The 23320-nt window shown below is 48.7% G+C and overlaps 1 protein-coding gene across 29 annotated transcripts in view; it reads right to left on the bottom strand.

The window, feature by feature from the left end:
* Window positions 1–481: 481 nt before the first annotated feature.
* The window catches only part of TPD52L2 (TPD52 like 2), a 167454-nt gene continuing 144615 nt past the window's right edge, over window positions 482–23320 (bottom strand). For all 29 annotated transcript variants that reach the window (XM_085619620.1, XM_085619621.1, XM_085619622.1 and 26 more), the window contains one exon: window positions 482–2986. In XM_085619620.1, the coding sequence (XP_085475746.1) occupies window positions 2891–2986 (96 nt within the window). In that variant the 3' untranslated portion in view covers window positions 482–2890. The remainder of the gene's footprint in view (window positions 2987–23320) is intronic.

Here is a 23320-nt window from a genome sequence, read left to right as displayed (position 1 = left end):
TAAGAACAGGTTAATAAAATACTTCCCTACAAGTGCATGTACGGAAAGCAAAATCAGGAGATAGATCTTTTTCCTTTCTAGCACCAAGTATTTAGAACTCTTTACCTCTGTACTTCTGTACTATTCACAGTGAAAGCCAGTTTAAATCTCATTTTAAGATTATTTTGTTTTGGGAATTGCAGATTCTGTTCCTGCTCATTTGTTCCTTTAGCGCCAGGACTCTGAAGCAGCAGCTGCCTTTAGAAGGTACCACTCTGTACTTGCTTTATGGAGCCAACACAAAGTGCTCTACTTCGTGTGCAAATCCTTTCCAGCGTACAGATGGAAAGACCAACTATCACTGAATTTCATTACCGTAACAAACAAATCTTTAAATCTAAGTAGGCAGAATCCCATTGGGCTTTAGCAAAACAACTCAAATATCCGTCAGTTTAGGACAACAGACTTCTGAAAAGACAGACTCATTCAGACACACCACAGCTTGTAATGCAATAAAGGATTCTTTATTATTGGCAGTTACAAAACCAGTGTGAGAAACAAAATCAGGCAAACATAGCTGAAATTCTAGTCTACACTTTATATCCCAGACACTGGGTTTTTTCCCATTCTCCCTCAATGACATAACGGCAAAGATTTGTTTGGGGTGGGTGCGTGAATAATTATTTAGGGAGAGGCTAGGGCAGAAAGAAGGTGGCTTTCCTTCATTATCCTGAGTCAGATCTTTGGAATAAAATAACCATTTAGTAATGTGGCCCATTCAGCTTGTGGAAGGGCTGGTTGGATGCAGCAGACCAAGCCTTAATCAATATACAAATGCACTTCTTTGTCTGTAAAATTATTGATGCCTTGACAGTGCTGTAGAGTGAGAGTATGCTCCCGTTTCCAATCACATCTGATAAATTATGCCACCAACCTTCAATTACACACAAAGACCCTACCTACATAAGCAAATATCATCAATCTGATAGGGAGCACCACAGTGCATGTTGATGCCATACCGTGCATTACAATGAAACCCAATGAAGCTTCCAGAAACCACCTGAGGTGGCACTGTAGGAAGTAAGACTGATCCCATCAGCAATTGACTTGGAACAACAGGGAAGCGGGTCCTGACTGCCAAAGATGTTTCACCAAGCTGTAGTCACAAGGATGTACGATGGGAAACTGTCACTAGTATAAGAGCTTTGAGCATGGCTTGTCCTCTACAGTGGAAGACGAACTACATCCTGGAACCCAACGGAAGCATCGCTCACCCACTCTGAAGATGTCAATAATGTAAGAGGCCAGCATTCCAAAAGCAGCCAAAAACTGATTGAGGAACATTTCACATAATTCTGACCGACATTTCTGGAAAACAATTCTTTGATATGGACATTTCAGCTTGAAAATACAAAAAACCAATCCATGGGTTACACTTCCTCCAAAACTCAGGGAGGAATTTACCACTGCAAAGAGTAATCTTATTTTTCTGACTGGGGCAAAGAAGTTTTTCATTTACCTTTGAAATCTGAATCTTGTATTACAATGTTTGGAGGGAGTTAAAGCACATCCTAAAAGTAGGAACATTCTCCTTAGTATTATAAACACCCATATAGAGCAGAACCCTGCTGCAACTATGACAAATTCTGACAGCTAACAAACTAAACGCAGGACCCTCACAAATTTCTATACATACATATTTATATATATTATATTTAAAAAGAAACATATAGGAAACCTGTAAAGCGTACGGTGATGTAAGGCGTATGTTCTCATTTTCGTGTCCATGGATACAATCCCCCAATTGCAGCTTTAAAATCCTTGGTTTCAGCTATCAATTCTCTAAGCTCGGTTACATTAAAAATTGTGGAAAAAAAATCTTAACACATTACTAATGCTTTTGTTAAAGCTGGGGTGACAGCATGAGAACATACATAGCTGCTAACCTCCAGTGGGGTCACTATTACACTACTTGTGGGACATTAGCTGCCCATGGTTGTGGACCGGGTGGGAATTAGCAAGGGCATGATGGGGAACTCCTAACACAGGGAGGCTATAGTCAGTCACAGATTTCAGGGTCCTTGCACACAGAACATGGAGAGCTTGGGAAGTCTTTTCTTGCAATGTGAGCAATGCCTTATATGTGGTTGGGAGTGTTTTACCCATACCACACATCACAACCTACACTCAGTAACCAAGAGTACAAGATTACCAATCCCTAAACTGCATCACAATTCAATTCATGCATTAATCCAATCCTTTTCACTCGCATGTAAGTGTTGGGAAGTGCTAGAAACAGGACAGACGGACAAAAAGCAACGTGATGCTTCCATTTATTTAAAATAACAAATGGAACATTTACCTACTCCTCCCTCTCCTTTACTACAACTTCACATCTTTAAATGTCAATCCCTCCACTAGTGTCTACATGAACCAGCTCATTTTTTTCTCAGGCTTTCTGGCTCTCAGGAAGAGAAGATTTGAAGCACATGGTCTGTGTAGGTTAGGTGTGGGCTAGTTTCTGCACCTCCGATGTAGGTTAATGGTGAGTCCTGCATGACACCAAATATGCGGTTTAGTAGTGGGTCTATCATACACGCCCAGAGGCAGTTAGCAGAGGGCCCGTTAAGGTACACCTGCTTTGGAGATTAGCAGTGTGCCCATCACAGCGTCCTCGGAGGAGGTTAGCACAGTGATCCAGGGTCCCTAGAAAGGTTAGTGTAAAGGTAGGAACAGTACAAAAATGGGATTTAGGATAGAATCCAGCAGCAATGAATATGCACAGAGTGGGGACTGAACTGAACTTTATGTGGGGTGTGTGTCCCTTCAGGTTCTTGCACAGACTTCCTGTGGCAGGAGCCATCATTTGTCTGGTGCCAGACTGTGCAAAGGAATTTGTGTGCCACTGGAGTTAAAACGGAGCGTTGTCCTGTGGGGATTTCTCTCCAGATCCTGTCGGAGACTGCAGGCCATCTGCACCATTCTGTGTCCCGCCAACCACTTTAGACTGCAGAGAGAAAAAAAGATGAGGATTAAAATGCAAGTTCTGGAAGATGTCAAATTATAATATGGCTTCATAATTCAGGGGCACTAATCAAAAGTGCTGAAATATTACAATACATGCCTCCCAATGTGTATCCTTTTGTCCTTGGTGATGAATAAATACTTGTATCTGACAGTGTTGTAGTTACAAGTGTTCCCCTTTCTATTTGTGGTACTAAGATGGCACACATTCGCCGGAGTTTCTACGTGCTAAGAAACCAAATAACCATGACTAACTGCTCAGTCTATAAATTAAATAGATGAGTTTTAATGGTTTCCTGGAATGCTATAGAGCGTGTTCGCTAAGTAAAGCTAGCAGGAGAGTTGTCAATGTTTTTGCTGCCGTAATGGAAAAAGATCCATCGCTGATGACAACCGTTCTGGCTTTGGGGACATAAAGGAAACAGTTGAGTGGATTTTAATGATAGAGGGTTTTGTGCAAGCGAGCTAAAGAGACCTTTTTGTGGACAATAAACATTGCCCTAAAATGACTCCGGTTTAGGCAAAAAGTGCAGCTGTCTTAAGATGGGGGAGATTTGTTTTATTTTGGGTCACCATTATTTAGCTGGGCGGCTTCATTTTGAATTAGGTGGAGGATATTTCCTGGTGTGGCAAGACCGGGGTCCAATCGCTATTGAAAAAGGGCTTTATTTACAGGGATATGGAATAATCTTTTGAGGAAAGGGAGATATATCCAACATTTTCAGCTGAAAAATAAAACTGCCATCTTTGCTGCCTGTCTTTCCTAGGCAAGGTAAGAATCCTTATAAATGCCCAGCCTAAGAACAGAAGAGGCAGGGATGGGAGAGGATCCAGCACAGAAAGATTTTAAGTCTACTACAGACCAGGTACCATGTGCAATATCTAGGAGTTCTGTTTTAGTGGGGTTCAAGCTCATACAATGTTGACTTGTTTCTCTTCGGTCTTATTTACTGTTTTGAGCATACCTGGAATGACTCATGATCAAGTCAACATCTCCCGCTCAAGAGTGGAGAATGACTTGAGAGAAAGACTCCACTTTAGACTTGTTTATTTTCACCATTGAAGTACTGGTGTCTTGTGTATTTATACATTTTTGCTATATCTATTTCAGGACAGTGGGGCCGTAGAAGGATTGCCTATGAATCTACAACACACACTGCAAACCAATTATTATGCAACTTGATTTAGTTACAGAATGTGTTGTTGTAGGCCACAAGATGTGCATAGACTAAAGCAGCACCCTCATTGGCTGTAGCCGACGGAAAGTTTTAGCAGCAGTGGTGAAAAAAATACTTAATATAGTTTTAGCCGAGTATGATCACAAAAATGCTTTGTAAAAGTGTGTACAGATACCACTGTTGCCCGCTTGTCAGATGGCCACTAAAGATCAAGTTGCTTAACTTTGGTAACGCTCTTTCAGGTAAAGACTAGCTAGCCACATATTCCTCACCTTTTGAACACTTCCCCAAGCGTCAGACTGATCTGGAAAATCTTCAGTATTACCCCTGCGCGCAGTAGCAGGTGGTGCTGATGGCTCCACACCGATATAGCTCCACGCCGGATGTGACGTGCGTGGACATATATAGGCGCCAACCATGTGCGCTGACATCTGTTACTTCCTTGACACTTCGTGCCTGTAGATGCGGAGCCAATCAGATTGGTTGAGACCAGTGTGCAGATTCCTAAACTGGGATCACTTTTAAGTAAAGAGACCAGGTGACAGAACAGGGAGGTGGGAGGGTCGGTGAGAAATCTGCTGTTAGACAGTCTCTACCAGAAAAACTGTTACCGAATGTAAAAATGAACGCTGAATATGTACAACAATCTATCCTGATAAACTAGATTTTTTAGATAGCTTTGACCTTATGAGGTCGAGTGAAATTTACAATCAACTCTAGTTTTTTGGGTACATTTACTTAGTTTTGTCAATATAAATCGACCAAATGGTGCGGACCTTCAAAAGTAGGTAAAACTCTTTCAAGCCCACCCTAAGGATTCGCAAAGAACTTTGTTAAATCACTAGCTTGATTTAAGTGAACAGACAAAAGTATCTTTAGAAAGAAACTGAAGAGAGCGTACCCTGCCCTACTTTCAGACCAAGTTGACAGTTTTAGCAGCTCTTTCAAGAACAACGCAGCCTTCACTTCCAAATTGTGCTGCGATATGTCACCACTTGCACAGAATCTTTAGGTCCGGCATGTGAGTGTAGAGTGGTAAACTGTTTTCACTGTCACTAGCTGCTTACAAGCCGCAAACGGTCTGTTAACAACAAATGTTTCTTGTTCCACCACATCTATATGTGCCATACTCTGAGCAAGAACACAAGATCCTCCTTGACCCTCAGTCACTCGAGGCTACGGACGTGCTGATGGCTCTTGTTGGAGGAGCTTTTTTTAGCGTGAATTTGTAAATTTTGGAATCAACAAAACGCACCAAAACATCGTCCATCACTTTCCTCCTTGCCCCAGTCCATGATGTCTGGTAAAGAGACATTTCTATCTGGAATATCAATACGGTCTGTAGTGGGATAAACCATTGTTCTATTTGAACTAGTGTTCTATCCAAGAACTGTTGTACCCGCCCAAAAGTAATTGCCGATATAAACTAAGCACTGTACCGGGTCTGGATTGTCGAGAAAACAAGGCTTCAATCTTTTGAATGTTAGTAAAGATAGTGCATGCCTGGGAACAGGGCCAAGGAGGCCAACATGGCGGACGCACTTTAACGTCCCGCCGAGCCCAACCCTCGAGATCCAGCCACAATCCGGGCCAAATGGTGACTATTAGCAGCCCTGCCAACTGGTCGTGATCCACAGTGGTCCGGAGCCACGCCCTGCGCCTTCTGTCTGGCGCCACGGAAAGGCAAGGTCGGCGACTGCGGGGGACGAGTGATGATGGGCCCGCCCTTCACCCAGGAGGAGCCCGTGGAGTAGGGTGACCTGGCGTCCCGGATTTGCCAGGACGGTCCCCGTTTTTCACCAGCTGTCCGGGCAGATTTCGAGAAATTTAGCTCATGTCCCGGTTTTTGGAGACGGTCGACTAAAAACGGGGGGAGGTGTTTTTTATGTTTTACAAAGCGGGGATAGTTAGCAGTTGTTCCAAGAAAGCAATTTCATTCACAGGCAAGCTACTGGGTTTAAAAATAGCATATTATGTATGTTCTTACTGCCCGTTTAGTAATTCTCTGCTGAGGAGCGCTGTCATTCTGTGCGCTCGCTGGACGTAAAATTATAGTCCTCCTATTTTTAGGTCTCGCCTTGCTATCGCGTAAGCGATCGCAAAGCGAGACTATTGTAAGCGGGTTTTAAAAGTGCTCCCAAAAAGTGGATTGCATGGCTAGCACGCGCACAATCACGCGCATCGTGCCGCCATGCAATCCGTTTGGCATCGCAATTCAAAGGGTCCGCTCCCCCGCCTGGAATGCGCTCCCCCGCCAAGCGCGCGCGCCACGCTCCGCCGGGCTTGTCTTGTTTGTTAAGCTCCCAACCCCCAGTCACCAGTCCTGCCCCACTGCCTTTGCTTCCTACTCAACCAGCCGTTTTAATTCCACTTCCTTTGTCCACTTCTCCAACTCATTCTTAACTCCTTCACATTCAACCCCAGCGGAAGGTACAGCAGGCCAAAAACGTAATATACTCAGCTTTGTGGCTGCTTTATTACCTCCCTGTGCCCCAAGCTATTCTGGCATGGCAACTCAGGCTTCATTCAATGCAGACCGGTGTCCTTGCAAGTTATGCCTTGAATCTACGGCCCGCCTACATTTTCCTTCTTATTTAGGGTGCTATCCCTCAACATACATGTTTAAACCTTAGTGTTTTTTTGGGTGCACACAAGGCTTCTGTTAACAAAATATGTGGCAATAACGCTCGCTATGTATATTTAACAGCTTACTACACCACAAGCTGTTAGTGCTGGGGGAGGTGGGGATTTTATGCATTGAATTATATTCTACAGCTTAATTTGTGACAAATAGATATTGTTTTTTTTAATAGTTAAAATCTTTACTCGTTTGTAAAAAATGTATTAACACATTTTTGCTAAAGCGGTTTTGTGATTATTAGCATTTGTGAGCTGAATATTACATGTTTTTTTTTTTAGATTGTTTCCGGCGTGCTTTGGTGTGAACACAACTTTACCAGCTTGCTGTGCTTGTTTTACATCCCACAGATGCTGCCTACGAGTAGATTTTAATCGGTCATTCTCTGCTTGTTAGCGCTTCATTAGCCTGCCCTTGTTTCCTTTCTAAAGTGTCGATTTTCACTCGAAAACATCACACTATCGCAGACTTTTGGTCTGCTTTTGGCCCCCCAAAACCACGTTTTCAGACGGAACACTTTAGGTTTTTCTATGCCTAGGAAATAATTTGTAAGTTAACTTGAGGTACACTACACATTGTTTTTGTTTGGTATTTTGTTTTAGTCTTTTGCCCAGCAACATTTAGCATATACACAAAGCACTATTAATTTACTTTTAGGCCAATGTATTTTTACCACAAATGGGTGCTCATAAACGTTTATAAAGGCAACAGTTATGGCTTTTTGTAGATGTAATTTTAGTTTAGTTAGATGTTCGGTACTAACAGTAGCAGCAAAATGTCACTTGTGCGGTACGATATGCTCAACACTGATTTTGAGCTTGCGTGTAGCGCTGTGACTAGAACCAGCTTTCTGCAAACTTCAAAGGCGGAAACGTTTGCCTTATGCTAGAAATTTGCCCGTAATGACTAGTCCGTTTTTATTAGTAATACAGTAACGCTTTATTTGGCAGTTAATTATTTATGTGGAAACAGCTACTATAATTTGCGTATGCTTTCTATATGTTTAATTGTAGTTAGCATTACACTTTACTTACTGCTTTAAGTGGGCTGGGTCCAAGCAGGTACTGCAACGGGGTCTAATGGGGCTGTGCATTTTTTTACTATTATAATAGGTGACTATTTTACTTGACTCGGCTGTCATATGAGCTGCAGCGATGCAGAGCCACTGAGAGGCCTTCTGTATTTTGTAATTTGCCTGGCATTGGATTAAATAATTTGTGTAAGTATCAGTGCCGTCCACATTACGTACAAGTGCCTTATTAGATAGACGAGAGGGAGATGCATGTTAACAAGAGGTCCGGTAATTTGGAAAATGAGTGTTCTAAAACCAGGTTTGCTTGTTTCACTAAGTGGCTGTTGGAGACTGAATCTGCTCCAAGCGGGCGAGTAAGCTTTTGAAAATAAAAATGATACAGAAGGGCAAACTTTAAGCAGTGGTTACTTTAGGGAGAAAAATATTTGCCTATGCTTTATATATGCTAAACTACTATTACCACTACACTTTAGTTTGGACTTTAAGTTGGCCGGGTCCAGGCAGGTTCTTGTAAGAGGTGCAGATAGGGCTCACAGTTTGTACCGTAGTTGTAGGGGGGAAATTTATGTTACCTTTGTAGCATTTTATGGTTTAAAAATGTATTTGCTTTTTGGGCCATTTTCTATAGCGCTAAATTAGTCCTAAAGTATAGCATTGTTGTATATAGCCACTAGTCATATTACAGAAACAAAGTTTACGTCGTTTTGGTAGGTCGGCTATTACTGTAACCTGTTTGGGTGCAGTAGTAGGATTCGTAAAATGCCACTTAGGCGTTATACTATGCTGAGCATTAATTTTTAGCTTAAGCGCTTTAATGTAAGACGCTTATTAATTGCGTATGCCTGACACGTTTAAACCTTAGTCCGTTATTTCCTAAAACAATGTCTGTTTATTTCTGTAGCCATAGTAATTACATACATAGATATATTAAAACGCATTGCCATTTACAATGCCAATTGCTCAAACTCAAGTAAATGCGAGACCTATTGCATTGTCAAATGCTTGTTGTGAATTGTCCCGATTTTTGCTTTAAAATTCTGGTCAGCCTGCCATGGAGTGATGCCTGGCTCCCCCTGCCGGGAACCGATCTCGGGCTGATCATGCGGTGGCTGTGCACGGCAGGGTTGCTCCGTGGTGGGGGCCCACCTCGCCTCCAATAGGCCTCGTCCTTCAGCTGTCGAGGCGGCTGCAAGGTGAACCAGAGCCTCCTATGCGCGGACCCTCCTCTACTACGACTGACAGCCGAGATAGGACCGAATGGGGCCGTGAGCCACAAGGGGTAGGCGGCGCAGACTGAGGTGCCTTTCCTGCCCACCCCGCTCCTTGGCGGACACGGAGCAGGAGACCCACACGAGGAGGAGGCATGCCCAAGAGGGGTGGGGGCCCCTGACCCACTTGATCCATTCGCCGGTTGGGAGCTGCCTCGCGCCCTGTTTCCTGGCCACTAGTTGAAGGTGCTGTCCAGTGCAGGTGCCGTGTGGTGGCTCGCCTGTCTGATTGGCTGCCTGCGGGGGCCCTTGGATCCTGGATTTGTCCTCACTCTGCACAGGCTAGCTAGCCTGCCTGATCCCTGCGCTCCTCACCTGGGGGTGGTCACGGACTCTCCGGGGCCTGGAGTGAGGACCCAACGAGGGGAGGGAAAGGCCGGGTATCAGGGCTTGCTCTCCCCTTTGGCCTCCACCGGTGGCCCTGCCCTGGAAACTCACCAAGGCGCTTCCCTGCAGGAGTTTCTCAAACGCTGCATTGGGTTCCCCGCGCTTCCACTGATGGGACTGAGTACGCCCCGAGGACACCGTGTCCCTGTTGGCCTCTGGAGGTCGGACGGTGTCTCGGCCCTCTGCTCGGCAACCGGCTGGGGATCAGGCCCCTGCTCTGTGCCCGCTACTGGAGGGCCACTACTGCATCATCCCTAATCCCACACCGCAGCAGTCGGTGCAGTTGCGTGGATGCCGAAAGACCACCCCTGGATTTGCGGACTGCGGTTCCGCTGGCCATGATTTCACACGGGGCGCCTGACCGTACAGGGTGAATACCTGGGCTCGCCCCTTCCTCTGCATTTTCCAGGGACATAACTGTCTGGGACCCTGGTGAAATCTAGGTAGACACAGCATCCTCGATCCAGGCCATCCCCTCTGACCCAGGCTGGGCAAGGACAGGTCGGCCCGCTCAGGCACCACACAGACACAGGCGAAGATGGACCAGTCAACCGCCGGCCCCTCTGCAAACTCCTCAGACCACGCCTGGGGTGACGGAACTGGCCCCTCTCACCCGGATCTCACCACAATACTGCAGGCCATCCAGACTTCGCAGTCAGCGGTGGAGAACAAGATAGGGGAGGTGCAGATGGATGTGGCCCTGCTGCGCTAGGATTTCCGCAACGCTACAGCCTGAAGTGGAATCCCAGATCTCATCCACGGAGGACGACATCTCCAGCCTCCAAAAACACATCTCTATTCACACGAACAGCTGACCTCCACTAGCAAGCGGGGGATGCAGAGAACCGCTCACGAAGCAACAACATCCACATCATAGGTTTCCCGGGGCGGGTCGAAGGGGATAATGCTAGACAGGTAGTGGACCGAGTGGAGAATTGGGTGGAAGCCTGGATGCCCGCCGACCTCCTATCCCCATGGTTTGGCATCGAAAGGGTGTACCGGGCCCTGACCCCTAGGCTGCTGCCGGGGGCCCCGCCTCTTCTCATCATCACCTGCATCCTGAACTTCCAAGACAGGGAAGCTGTCCTTCAGGAAGTGCGCAGACAAACTGATCTCCAATTTGATGGCTCCAAAGTCCTTCTCTTTCCGGATTACACCTGTGAGGTCCAGCAGCAACGCCGTTCATACGGAGAGGTCAAGCAGAACCTGAGGGCAATGGAGATTCAATACCGCTTGCTTTTCCCTGCTTGCCTCCGGGTCCTCTACCTGGGCAAATCCCTTTTTATGGACACACCGAAGCTAAATGGCAATGGCTCAAGGAGGAGTTTCCGCTGCGGGGCACTGCCACCTCTCCCTCCCGGCGACAGGAGGCACCCCGTACCCTGGATACACAGACTACCTAAACCCCACAGATAGCGCAACACATCAAGGGGGGGGGGGGGAAGGGAAGGGGCTATTCAGTATCTCTGTCCGGGGCTCCTAGGCAGAACCTTCTTTCACCATCCGAGCGACCACCCAGCGCTGCCGCGGAGGATGGAAAGTAGAGCCCCGCGGCGGAGGATCGGAGTTTCCAATGACTGGGCTTGGCCGTTCCCTACTCCGACATGTCACGCAGCTTTAATATCGAATGACTGCCGGACAATCTCTTTCTCATCGTGGTCTCAGAGTCCGTTGTTTCTTATTTCTCCATCAAGAGGCAACACAGAGTTTGAGATCAGGAAGCCGTGTTTGATTCAGGTCTGGGGCCCCGGATTATGGCGCTCCCGGATCCGGCTGGAGACATTGCCTGGAGCCCGGCGGAGGCCAAGGCCCTGAGGGGCCTCCCGCCTCGCAGCTCACCTGCCATGAGGCTGTGTTGATTCCACTGGGCCACATCAACCCAGGTGACCCGGACTACCTCCACCTACCGGGCCCTAAATAACTTTGGTCAAACTCTGAGGATTCCTACATGACTACCGGGGGTGTTCCCAGAGTCACTGCGACACTTAGAATATTACTCAATACATTGATTACTTACTTGTTTTATTTTTTCTGTAGGGCGACAGATGCTTCTGGTGTAGAAGCATGGGAAGGGGTGGGCGTTGGGGGGGGCGGGATTATGTATACACACTGTTTGTTGCTCTGTTTAACCTTGTTCTTTTCCCTCTCAGGTTAAGACACGTGCACATAATGTGCAGTCCCAGGGTACCTCTCCTCTCCTTGCCACTGGCACATCTGGTAGGGCCTGCCAGGGACCCTTGGAATACCCCCACAAGGATACATTACTACACACTCACTACATAACCCCTCACCCTACACACACATGACCTTCCAGGTTAGGTCATAGAATGTTAACGGGCTGCTAGACTGAGTAAAACGTGAAGCGGTCCTTGCCTTCACACACCAACATCACCTGGAAGCTCTCCTGCTGCAGGAGACCCACCTCTTGGAGGATCTCTGCCCCTTCTTGGCACGGAGGGGCTACAATAGCGTTTATCACACAGGGTGCTCCCGTGGGGCCGCCATCCTGCTACACCGCTCTTTCCCACTAATGGATACACAGGTCACGAGAGATCGGCAGGGTTGCTACATCGCGCTAGAGGGCCAACTGGAGGGCCAAGTGGTGCTACTGATCTGTATCTATATACCGCCCACATCCCCGGCTGCCGGGCTTCAAGATCTTTCACATCTCCTTCCCCGCCTCCCGCAGGCGCTCGTGGTGATGGGAGACTTCAATGCTGTTCCTGACCCCGAAGCCGACGGCTACGGACCCCTTACGTCTTCTCAGGGACTCGGTGCTCGCCGTCTCACCGACTGGGCCGCAGCCTGGGGGCTCTGCGACGCCTGGAGGTTTCCTCGACACCGGCAATTCACGCACACCTCTGCAGCCCACCACACTCACTCTCGGATAGACCTGGTCTTCCTGCCTGCCCCGGATTGCCTGAAATTGGTCCAGAACCAGATTCTGGCCGGGGGCATCCCAGATCATTCCCCCGTTGCTGCACCTGGGGCACCCCATGGGAGCAAAACACATAAGATGATGGACGGAATGTTGCACATTGGCAAAACATTCACCCCCAGTCACAGATCTGGGTTTAATCCACCGTTATTTTGCTTGCCACCCCAGTTCAGGCATGGCCATATGACACCCCATGGGAGGTCAGCGGCCTATATGGCGCTTGAATGCCCGTTACCTCCAGGACAAAGACTTTGTACGTAGCCTTCGGTCCGAACTCCAATCATTTTTTGAGAGCAATATAGGCTCTGTGGCTTAGATAGGTACGCTATGGTATGCTAGTAAGGCAACATTGTGAAACCAAAGTGCTGTGTGCTTTTTCCATTCGTTAACTTGCTGTCTCCAGGATGTGAAGTAGTAACCTCTCATTAATACTCATTCCCTCCAGCTGTCCTTGACGGAAGACCAGAACAGTTTCCCCTTATTTGTCCTATGACTCTCAAATAACTCTCAGGTTCTGCCAAGTGTGACGCTGCACGGCACTTGAGAGATCTCTGTAGTCCATGCCTTCTAGGTCTCTGATGTATCCATCAAATTTGGCTTCGAATTAGATTGCTACACCACCTCTTGTACCGATGCCCACTGACCACTCAGAGTATCATTGCTTTACACATATTCCACATAGTAGCTGCAAAAGTGTATGATGCGAAGTTACTCTTTAAAAAATGTTATAGCTCCTTTCCTTTGTGGACTGGGCCTCAAAAGCTCTTTATTTGAAATCATCACTGACTCGTCGCAAAGCCACCTCTTCCTTCTCCCCAGGACATCTCCACATGTGTATGATAAGAGCTCAAATTATAGAAAGGAGAGTAGCCCACATACAAACGCAGGAGTGAGTAGATGGGTTCCTCATCCCTTCCTTAGCCTCTCTGACATCTGTCCTGTAGCACAGCAGGACTTTAGGGGGGCCTATCAAAGTCCAGATCCCATGCCAGTTTGAAATAAACCTCTGCTACTATATTTCCTTCCGCTTCTGTGAGCATCTCTTCTAGTGTCTATTTTAAGACGGATTCATGTGCAGTATTTAGTGTGTAGACATTTATGAAGACCGTAGGCTGACCGTGTCACCTCAGCTGGACCCTGATGTATTGCCCCACCTTATGTCCCCTCACCATCAGCCATTCCCCACCTATGTGTTCTAGAGTATTGCAAATCTAGCCATTTCTGATGGAGATGACAGCCAAAACTGGGTGGGGTATAGTTTCTGCGACATTTGGAATTCATCCTTTTGCAGCAGGTGTCTAGTACAGAGCAAGAACACAAAAATTGGGGGGAGGGAGGGGGAAGGGTAGGGTCACGCCTCCCGACACAGATCCATAATTGTTTTTGTTAGGGGAATTTAGCCCTTTCACATTAAGTAAGAACTTGAGTGTGGAATGGATAAGTGGGCACTTGTATGCTCTGAAGTAATAGTCTCCAGCCCCTGTGCCCACTGTACCCCATTTCCCCAGCCCGTCAAAGTTTTCCCTTGATCAAACAAAATAAGTGGTCAAGTGGGCCAAAACTACTTCTGAATTAAATTTCACAGGTGATCTAAATATTCATCACAGAGGAAGTCACTCCCACCACGTTGAGGGATTCACGTACGCCAGGTGGGAGTCCGCCATCCAGAAGCCAAACTACTACCCCAACCTGGATTAGGTCTTCCACTTTTCCCCATCGGCCTTGTGAATATTTATTGCCCTAAGAGCCTGCCTCAATGTTCCCCCAGCAGTCATCACCAGGTTATAAACCAACAGACTACTCCTTGGTTGTTGTCCTGACCATTCCGTCATGGAGGTCCTGGCCTTCTGGATTTTATTTTTAAATATATATTGTAGGGGGAGGGTACAAGGCCTCAACATTGTTCCTTTGTTTTTTTCTCCTCATCTTTCAGTTCCAACATACCTTTTGTCTCTGTCAGAGACTCGGCAAGCTCTTGGTCTCCCTTCGATTGAACAGTAGATGGAAGTAGTGGGCCAACTAATAGGTGAATCTACTGTTTCTAGAGGTGATCTGTCATTGGTTGAAATCTTGGCAGTTTAGAAAAATGATTGCAGAGAAATCCTGAACAGCTGTAGTTTGAGTAACAGGAACACAACTGCATCCTTGGTTTGAAGAATTTCATAATCGGCTCGACTTTGAAAATGTACACTCTTGAAATAATGTCAGAGGGGGGGGGGGGATTTGTTGTGGTTTTCAGGGAGGCCCAAAAAGTACATGCAGTCCAGTCTGACTGGTGTTGAAGTCAGTCAGTCAAAACCCCTTTATTGGGTTAATAAAAAACATAAAAGTACAACACACACGACATATTACACTACACAATAAAAACATCTAAAATACAAATCATCAATAAATATGGGCAACCTAAAAAATAGTCAGATTTCGTTGACACATAAAAAAACCAGAGTTGCCATTAATACATATATCGTAACAGATAACTAAGATAAAAATAAAAAATAACATATTCAAAATTAAAATGCCAGCATTAAAAAGGTAATCATTTAGTCATACGGGTACACTCGAAAGGCCTCTCAAGAGATACAGTTTTCTCCTGAGTCTAACGGCTGCCACTAGGTAACTTGCAATGTTAAATATCTCCCAAGGATCATTCAACACCTGAAGATAGAGTAAGGTAGGTCTGACCTGTATAAAACCTTTTCCCCTTAAAATTGGAAGTAAAAACCGGCTACGGATAACACTATAATGATCACAAAACATTATAAAGTGCATAGTGTCCCGAGTTGAAAAGTTGTTACATGTGCAAGGGCTTAAATCGCACACCCTGCTCCAACCTTGCGAATCGGCTAGTAAAAAATGAATCAAGTTAATACGAAACCTAGTTAAAAGCAGGCAATGGAAGGGCTTAGTGACAATTGTCATAAAGTTCGATCTGTGAGAGGTTTTTAGCAAAAGATAGGCTTTTACTGAGGGTTTCGTTAGCTCAGTCGTCTCTCTCAACAGACAATAAATTTTAAAAATGTGTTTTTACCCACACCAGATCCTCTTTTCTTATTTTGTCCGGAAAATCAAAGAGATCTGGATGCCCTAGTTTATATAAGATTTGCTTAACATGTTGTAGCCACAGGATACAGCTAACTCGCTCCATGGAGACACAATCCCTAATGATCACGATTTAGAGTCAATTCTGGATTAATCCAGGTCTTAAGCTAACAAACCACCGGGGCCAGCCTCAGCCAACCTGATACATAACTAACACCGAACTCTTGATGTATTTCAAAAGTAGAGGTAGATTGGGGGACCGACAAAAGAGTGCATAGAAACTTATTTTCGACTGTCTGTAACCCCTCCACCGACTTGTAACCCCAAATGGCAGATCCATACCCTGCAATGGCTATACATTTAGACCTATAGATATTAAGCATGGCTGCGATTGACCTGGCCCCCAAACACTGAGCAAAACCATGAAGGGCAGCCGTAGACCTTGCCATCGCGTTTCTTTTTTAGCTTTCTGTTGGGGGACCCACGAGCCCCTCTCGTGGATCCCCAGATAGGTGAAAGAGGTCACCCTAGACAGCTCTGCGCCTTCACAATAGAAAGTTTTTGGCTTTCTTGGTCTCTGACCCATGGTCATTGTATGTGATTTCGCTATGTTAACTACTAGGTCCAATGATTTCATAAAGGTCCAAAAGGAGTCCAAAAGCCTCTGAAGCCTTACAGCTGTACGGGCCAATAATACAGCGTCATCCGCGTATAGGAGCACAGGGATATCCCTGTCCCCTATTCGCGGAATGTCTAAGCTGGCAGAATCTAAAAACTTTCCTTAATTATTTATATACAGAGTAAAAAAGCAATGGAGCTAAAATGAAGCCCTGACGGACGCCTCCTCCGGACCTAAAGTGCTTTGTGCAATTACCTTCTTGGTTGACTCTCACCCTTGCAGAGAGAGCCCTATGCAAGTCAGCCAAGAAGTGAACTAAACATTGATCTATTCACATATCTATCAGAATGGACCATAGCTTTTATCTATTTACCAGATCGAAAGCCGGGGAAAGGTCAATGAAGGCCAGCTGTAATGTCCCCACTTTGGCCAATGTGTATTTCCCTGCTTGTTGGAAAACCACACTCCCACTCTGAAAGGGTGGTGGTGGTCTACCGGACACACTGTGGTAGCTTGGCTCGAGTGGTCAGGAATCAGGCTCCGTGCTAAGCATACGACATACCCAAACAATAACCATGCGTGCATCCGTTCCAAAAACGACTCTACACCGTAAAAATTATGAAAATATCTTTCTTTATCTTCTTTTTCTCTTAGTTGCTGATTGGATAAAATAAATAACAATCACAATATACAAACTTTTTAGATAGTGCAGGTCAAATAAATACTGGCTGAATGATTCAATAAATAGGGGTGATCATAAATACTGAAGGCATAAATAAAAGTGCAATACATACAGGCAATTAAATATTCTGAGGCAATAAATACTGTAAACCAATAAATACAGTGAAGCAATAAATAGGTTAAATACAATAAATACAGTGCCCCTAATAAATACTTAAAAGCTGACAGTGACACTCATAGAATCAGATCACTTTTGAATTCCTAAGGGCTGATTTGGCCCAGGCACAGCTTGTGGGGATGTGGAAGGCTTGGGGGTGTCTACTCCCTGGCTTGGACAAGGCTGAGGCCTAAACTGAGGTAGATCAAGGGGGGGAATACCAGAGACCTGGCTCTCTCCCTCCACACAACTTCTCTAGATTAGTCCCAGCTCACCCCTGGCACAGTCAGGTTGGTTCCAGCACCTCCCTAGCCCCTTAGAGCAGTCTCTCAGGTCTCCACAGGGCCTTAGGCGCCCTCTACTCCACTTACTGCCCTTTTTCTGATGCTCCGACGCCGCTGGAGTCGTGTCGACGCCGTGAGGCGGTTCCAGTTCGATGTCGGCGGCCTCGGCACAATGTCAGTTCTTTGACGACGCCGGTAGGCGGCTCCGGTCTCGATGTCAGCGGCCTCGGTTCGATCTCGACCTCCGATTCGATGGCGTCGGGCAGTCTTTACTCGATGTCGACCTCGGGCGGCTCCGGTCCGATGGCGACCTCGGATTCGATGACGTCGGCCGGCCTTGGCTCGATGTCGACTTCCAGCGGCTCCGGAGTGCGATCTCCACTCCCGACCTCCGGTGCTCCTCTCCTTAGGTTTCCGGCGACCCCGGAGTGCGACCTCCACTCCCGACCTCCGGTACACCTCACCTCGGTCTCCGACGACTCCGGAGGGCGGACTTCACTCCTCCGATGACGCCGCTCACTCGACCTCGGGTGACTTCCTCCTCGACCTCTGGTACTCCTCACGACCTCTGACGGCGCCCTCTCTCGACCTCTGGCGGCTCCGGGCACGACGTCCGCTTTCCAGTCGGCGCCGCTTCTCCACCTCGGGCTCCGGGTCTCAGGCTACTCGACGTCGGACTCCAGGGAAACCAGTTTCCAGGTCAGGATCTTGCTGTTCTCTGTTTCTAAGGCCTGTTCCTGCTGTCCAGGTCCTTAGGATGGTTTTTCTTGCTTCTTCCCACACAGGGCTCCAGGCTGGGCTCAGTCAGGAGGGACTAGTATCAAGGGTGGGTTTATGGACCCCACTCCAGGCACAAGTTTCCACCCCTGCTGCTTCACTCCTTCCTCCTTCAAGTTTCTGCTGCTCTCTCTTCACCAGTCAGGTGCCAACTGCCAGCTCCAACTGCCAACTCTCTGTCTTAGCTTCCCAACATTCTAAACCGCCTCCAACTGTCACAGGGTTCTGGAATGTTTTGGAAGGTGCTAGCAGGTTCCAGTGGATGCTGGTGATGTCACAGGTGGCCACCATTTTGTGCTCCAGGCCCTCAGACAGAAGTTTCAGGGGTAGCTAAAATGGCTCCCTGAATCTGCAGCAACACTAAAAAGTCTGGTGGTTCCCAAAAAGGAAAAATTCAAACAGGGTTTGAGGCAAAAGTGGGACAAAATAAATAATGATGAGGAGGGACCACCCAAAGGGCTGACAGGTCTAACACGCGTCCCCCCCAGCTGAAAGTGGGGAGAGCTACCCAACCCCTTGGGAGTTCTCATCACTAAGGCGGAAATACCTTGAGAGACCGTCTGCATTGGCGTGGTCCACTCCAGGCCGATGTTCCACCTGAAAGTCCATTCCCTGTAGGGAAATAGACCACCTCAACAACTTGGGATTCTCCCCCTTCATTTGCATCAGCCAACGAAGGGGTCTGTGGTCGGTCTGAACTAGGAAGTGCGAGCCAAACAGGTATGGCCGCAACTTCTTCAGAGCCCATACCACTGCAAAGGCTTCACGCTCTATTGCACTCCACTTCTGTTCCCTGGGAAGTAGTCTCCGGGATAGGAAGACCACGGGTTGATCCAGACCCTCTTCGTTGAGTTGCGATAACACTGCCCCAATGCCATGTTCTGATGCATCTGTCTGGACAATGAACTCCTTGGAAAAGTCTGGGGCCCTTAAGACCGGGGCCTCGCACATGGCTTTCTTCAATCTCTCAAAGGCTTGCTGACAAGCCTCCGTCCAGACTACCCGTCGAGGTTGTTTCTTGGACGTGAGCTCCGTGAGGGGGGCTACGATGGTTCCGTACCCCTTCACGAAGCGGCGGTAGTATCCCGTGAGACCCAAAAATGCTCGGACCTCAGTCTGTGTCTTGGGGGGTTCCCAGGCCATGATGGCCTCGATCTTCGCCTGGAGGGGTTGCACCGCTCCCCTACCCACCAAGTGTCCAAGGTACACTACCGACCCCAGCCCGATCTGGCACTTGCTGGCCTTGATCGTCAATCCAGCTTGTCTCAGGGCCTGGAGAACAGCTTGCAGGTGACGCAAGTGATCCTCCCAGCTGTTACTGAAGACGGCTATGTCATCCAGATAAGCAGCAGAGAAACTCTCCATTCCGGTGAGGATCTGGTTTACCAGGCGCTGAAACGTGGCAGGTGCGTTCTTGAGCCCAAAGGGCATCACACAGAACTGGTAGTGGCCATGGGGCGTGGAGAAGGCTGACCTTTCCCTTGCTCCATCAGTCAAAGAGATCTGCCAGTACCCTGAAGTAAGGTCAAAGGTACTTAGATATTGGGCAGCTCCCAGCCGGTCAATCAATTCATCCGCCCTAGGGATCGGATGAGCATCAGTTTTGGTCACTGAATTCAGTCCCCGATAGTCCACACAGAACCTCAGTTCTGGTTGGGCACCCGGTGGTGCAGCTTTTGGTACTAACACCACCGGACTGGACCAGGGGCTGCTAGAAGGTTCGATCACTCCTAGCTCCAGCATCTTAGTGACTTCACTATGAATGCTGGCCTTCACCTTGTCTGACATCCGGTAGATCTTGGACTTCACAGGTGGGCTGTCTCCTGTGTCCACGTCATGGACGCACAGGTGAGTCCTACCCGGGACAAGGGAGAACAACGAGGAGTACTGCCCCAGGACCTGGCGACAGTCCTCCTGCTGTTCAGGAGTTAGAGATGGGGAGAGAATCACTCCCTCCACCGACCCATCCTTCTCTTGAGACGCAAACAGATCAGGGAGAGGCTCGCTTTCCACGTCCTCTCCTCCGTCAGTCACCATCATCAAGATGACTTCGGGCCTCTCGTGGTGGGGTTTGAGGCGGTTGGCATGCAGCACCCGCAGGGGCTGACGAGGGGTCTTCAGGTCCACCAAGTAGGTAGCCTTACCCTTCTTCTCCAACACCTCAAAGGGTCCTGACCAGCGATCCTGGAGGGCACTAAGCTCTCCCGGTTCGATCACCCACACCTTCTGGCCAGGCTCCAACTCCACCGGGTGAGCGTTGTGGTCATACCACGCCTTCATCACTGCTTGGCTGGCTTCCAAGTTGTCAGAAGCTTGCTTCCACAACTTAGCCATTTGGCTCCGGAAGGCCAGCATGTAGCTCACCACATCCTGGGGAAGCTTTCTGGGAGTTCTTTCCCATCCGTCTCTCACCAGGTTGAGAGGTCCACGTACAGGGTGCCCATACAGAAGCTCGAAGGGGCTGAAGCCCACTCCCTTCTGTGGCACTTCCCTGTAGGAAAAAAGTAAACAGGGTAGGAGGACGTCCCATTTCCTCCGCAGGCTTTCAGGCAGACTTCTGATCATGCCTTTCAAGGTTTTGTTAAACCTCTCCACCAGACCATTTGTCTGGGGGTGGTAAGGAGTGGTGAACCGGTATGTCACTCCACACTCCTTCCACATGGCCCGCATGTACGCTGACATGAAGTTGGTCCCCCTGTCGGACACAACTTCCTTGGGAAAACCCACTCGGGTAAAGATTCCCATCAGGGCCCTAGCCACAACAGGTGCTGTTATGGTCCTCAGAGGTATTGCCTCTGGGTACCGTGTGGCATGATCCACCAGAACCAGGATAAACCTGTGACCAGCTGTAGTCGGTGGATCTAACGGACCCACAATGTCGATGCCCACCCTTTCAAAGGGGGTGCCAACGACAGGAAGTGGTTCCAGGGGAGCTTTCAGATTCACCCCTGTTTTCCCACTGGCTTGGCAAGACACACATGTCCGGCAGTAGGTATCGGACGACACTTTCATCTGAGGCCAATAAAAGTGTGGGACAAGACGGGCGAAGGTCTTGTCTTGCCCCAGGTGTCCTGCCAATGGTATCTCGTGAGCCAACTCCAGAAGGAAGGCTCGATAACGTTGAGGAACTACCAAGGCTCGTGACGATCCATGTAGGGGTGCCTTGGGTTCACTGTAGAGGAGGCCATCCTCCCAGTAAACACTGTAGTTCCCTTCAACGTTCCCTGCTGCCTGGGCTTCGGCCTGACGCCTTAGCCCCTCAAGGGTAGGGCACTCCCTCTGGCCCTGGCAGAATTCCTCCCTGGACGGGCCTCCCTCCACGTGCCACTCGGCCGGGATGGGTAGGTCCTCCAGGTTGGTAACGTCCCCCACCGCAGACTCCTGGTCCACCACCTCCGGTGGCCTATCCGTCCTACGGGGTGGGGACGCCGAGGCAGGCTCCTCCTGTCCTCGGTTCTTCCCTTGACTGGCAGCTGGCTGGGCCTTTGTTCCAGGCTCCAGCCGAAATGAACTCCCTCTTCGGGTAGTCGCGGACCTTGTGCTAACACAGGCCCAATCAGGTGTACCCAGCATCTCGGTGTGAGTCCGGTATTCCACCTCCTTCCAAGCGTTGTGCTCCATGTCATTCCCCAGCAGACAATCGACTGGCACGGCAGGGCTTACGGCAACTCGAAGTGAACCTGCAACCCCCCCCCATTCAAAGGGAACCTCGGCCACTGGATAGTGGCCTGTTCTGCCGTCAGCCATCGCGGCTGGGTGGAGTACATCGGGAATTACCTGCTCTGGAGACACCAGTTGGCTACGCACCATAGTCATACTGGCTCCTGTGTCTCTAAGAGCCTCCCCTCTTTGGCCGTTGATGGTGACCCACTGCCCATACTTTGCGGTATTTGCGGGCACCTGGATCTTAGGAACCATCTCCCGTTCTCCCAGGGACACTAAAGTGACACCCGCCCACTCCCTTCCCTTAGTTAAGGGCATCTCCTCCCCGAGCACTACACTAGCTACTCCGGGGGTCTTTCCTCCAGTGGGAGGGGGTGGTCGTTTCAAGCACTTCGGATCTCCTTTATAGTGTCCAACGCCACCGCACTCATAGCAATGGACAACCCTTGGCTGCTGACTCTGGCCAGGATTAGGGTTTCTGGGTGGGTTAGCCCTAGGGGTGAATCCTGTTCCCTTCCCTTGGAAGTTATTTTGGGGGCCTTTGGAGAACTCCTTTTTCTTTTCCCCTCCCTCTTTCTTCTGGGGGGCGCCCTGTCCGGCCTTTTGAGTATCCCCTCCAGTCCCCCTTGTGGACACCCGGGTACTAGCCCAAATGTCCGCCTCCTCAGCAAGCTTCCGGGGACTGGTCAGCTTGCTATCCACCAGGTGTTGCCGCAGTTCAGGGAAACATTTCTCGAGCAGGTGTTCCTTCAGTACTAGGTCAAACAACCCCTCGTAGTTCCTCACTTCACTGCCCTGAATCCAACCTTCCAGTGCCTTCTTTGCATAGTCCAGGAAGTCCACCCAATTCTGTGTGCCCAGTTTGTGACTACCCCTGAACTTCTGTCTGTACTTTTCGGGTGTTAGTCCAAACTTCCTTATGAGCGCCAGTTTCATGGTGGGGTAGTGGGTCTGCTCATCCTCTTCGAGGGCCAATAAAGCATCCCTACCAGCTGGAGGCATGTACTTGTACAATCCCCCTCCCCAGTACTTCTCTGGAACCCCATGGGCCCTCAACGAGACCTCATAGGCCGCTAGCCACTTGGCGATATCGTCGCCCACTCCATAGCTAGCTACTATGTCCTTTGGCAGGTATGGTTTAGGTTCCCTGGTGATCTCTTGGGTTTGGCTGCCACCATTAGGAACAGGTTGTGCCCCGATTCTCAGGATCTGAAGATCTATTTCTTTCAGTTGTAATTCATGGGCCATCCTCTGCTCCTCCTTCTCCTTCTCCTTCTCCAGCCTTGCTAAGTCCCATGTGAGCTGTCTTTTCTCCCTCCGGTCTGTTAACTCCACTTCAGACAAGCCACCGCTAGAGGCACTGCTGCCCTTCCTAGAAATGGTTCTGGGCCCCGCTGACAGGTTCCCCACCTCAGGTTGGTACATCTCAGCCCCCTCGGTGTCAGGCTCTCTATCCCTGTCCTCCTCCTCAGCCTTGCTTTCTCGGCGTGCCTCCCCCCAAGCCCTTAAGCTGGTTTGGAGTGCACCCTTCTTTGCTCCTGGGGGACAGTACACCCCCTCCCGCTGGCAAAACTCCCTGAGTTGGGCCACAGTGTACGTTTCTAGATTTTCTAGTACAAATTCCATCTCGCCCACTCAGGTTAGAGGACAGGTTT

This window comes from Triturus cristatus, chromosome 7 (genome assembly GCF_964204655.1).
Source record: "Triturus cristatus chromosome 7, aTriCri1.1, whole genome shotgun sequence".
Lineage (NCBI taxonomy): Eukaryota > Metazoa > Chordata > Amphibia > Caudata > Salamandridae > Triturus > Triturus cristatus.
Note: the sequence above shows the minus strand (reverse complement) of the source record. Positions and strands in the feature narration are given on the sequence as shown.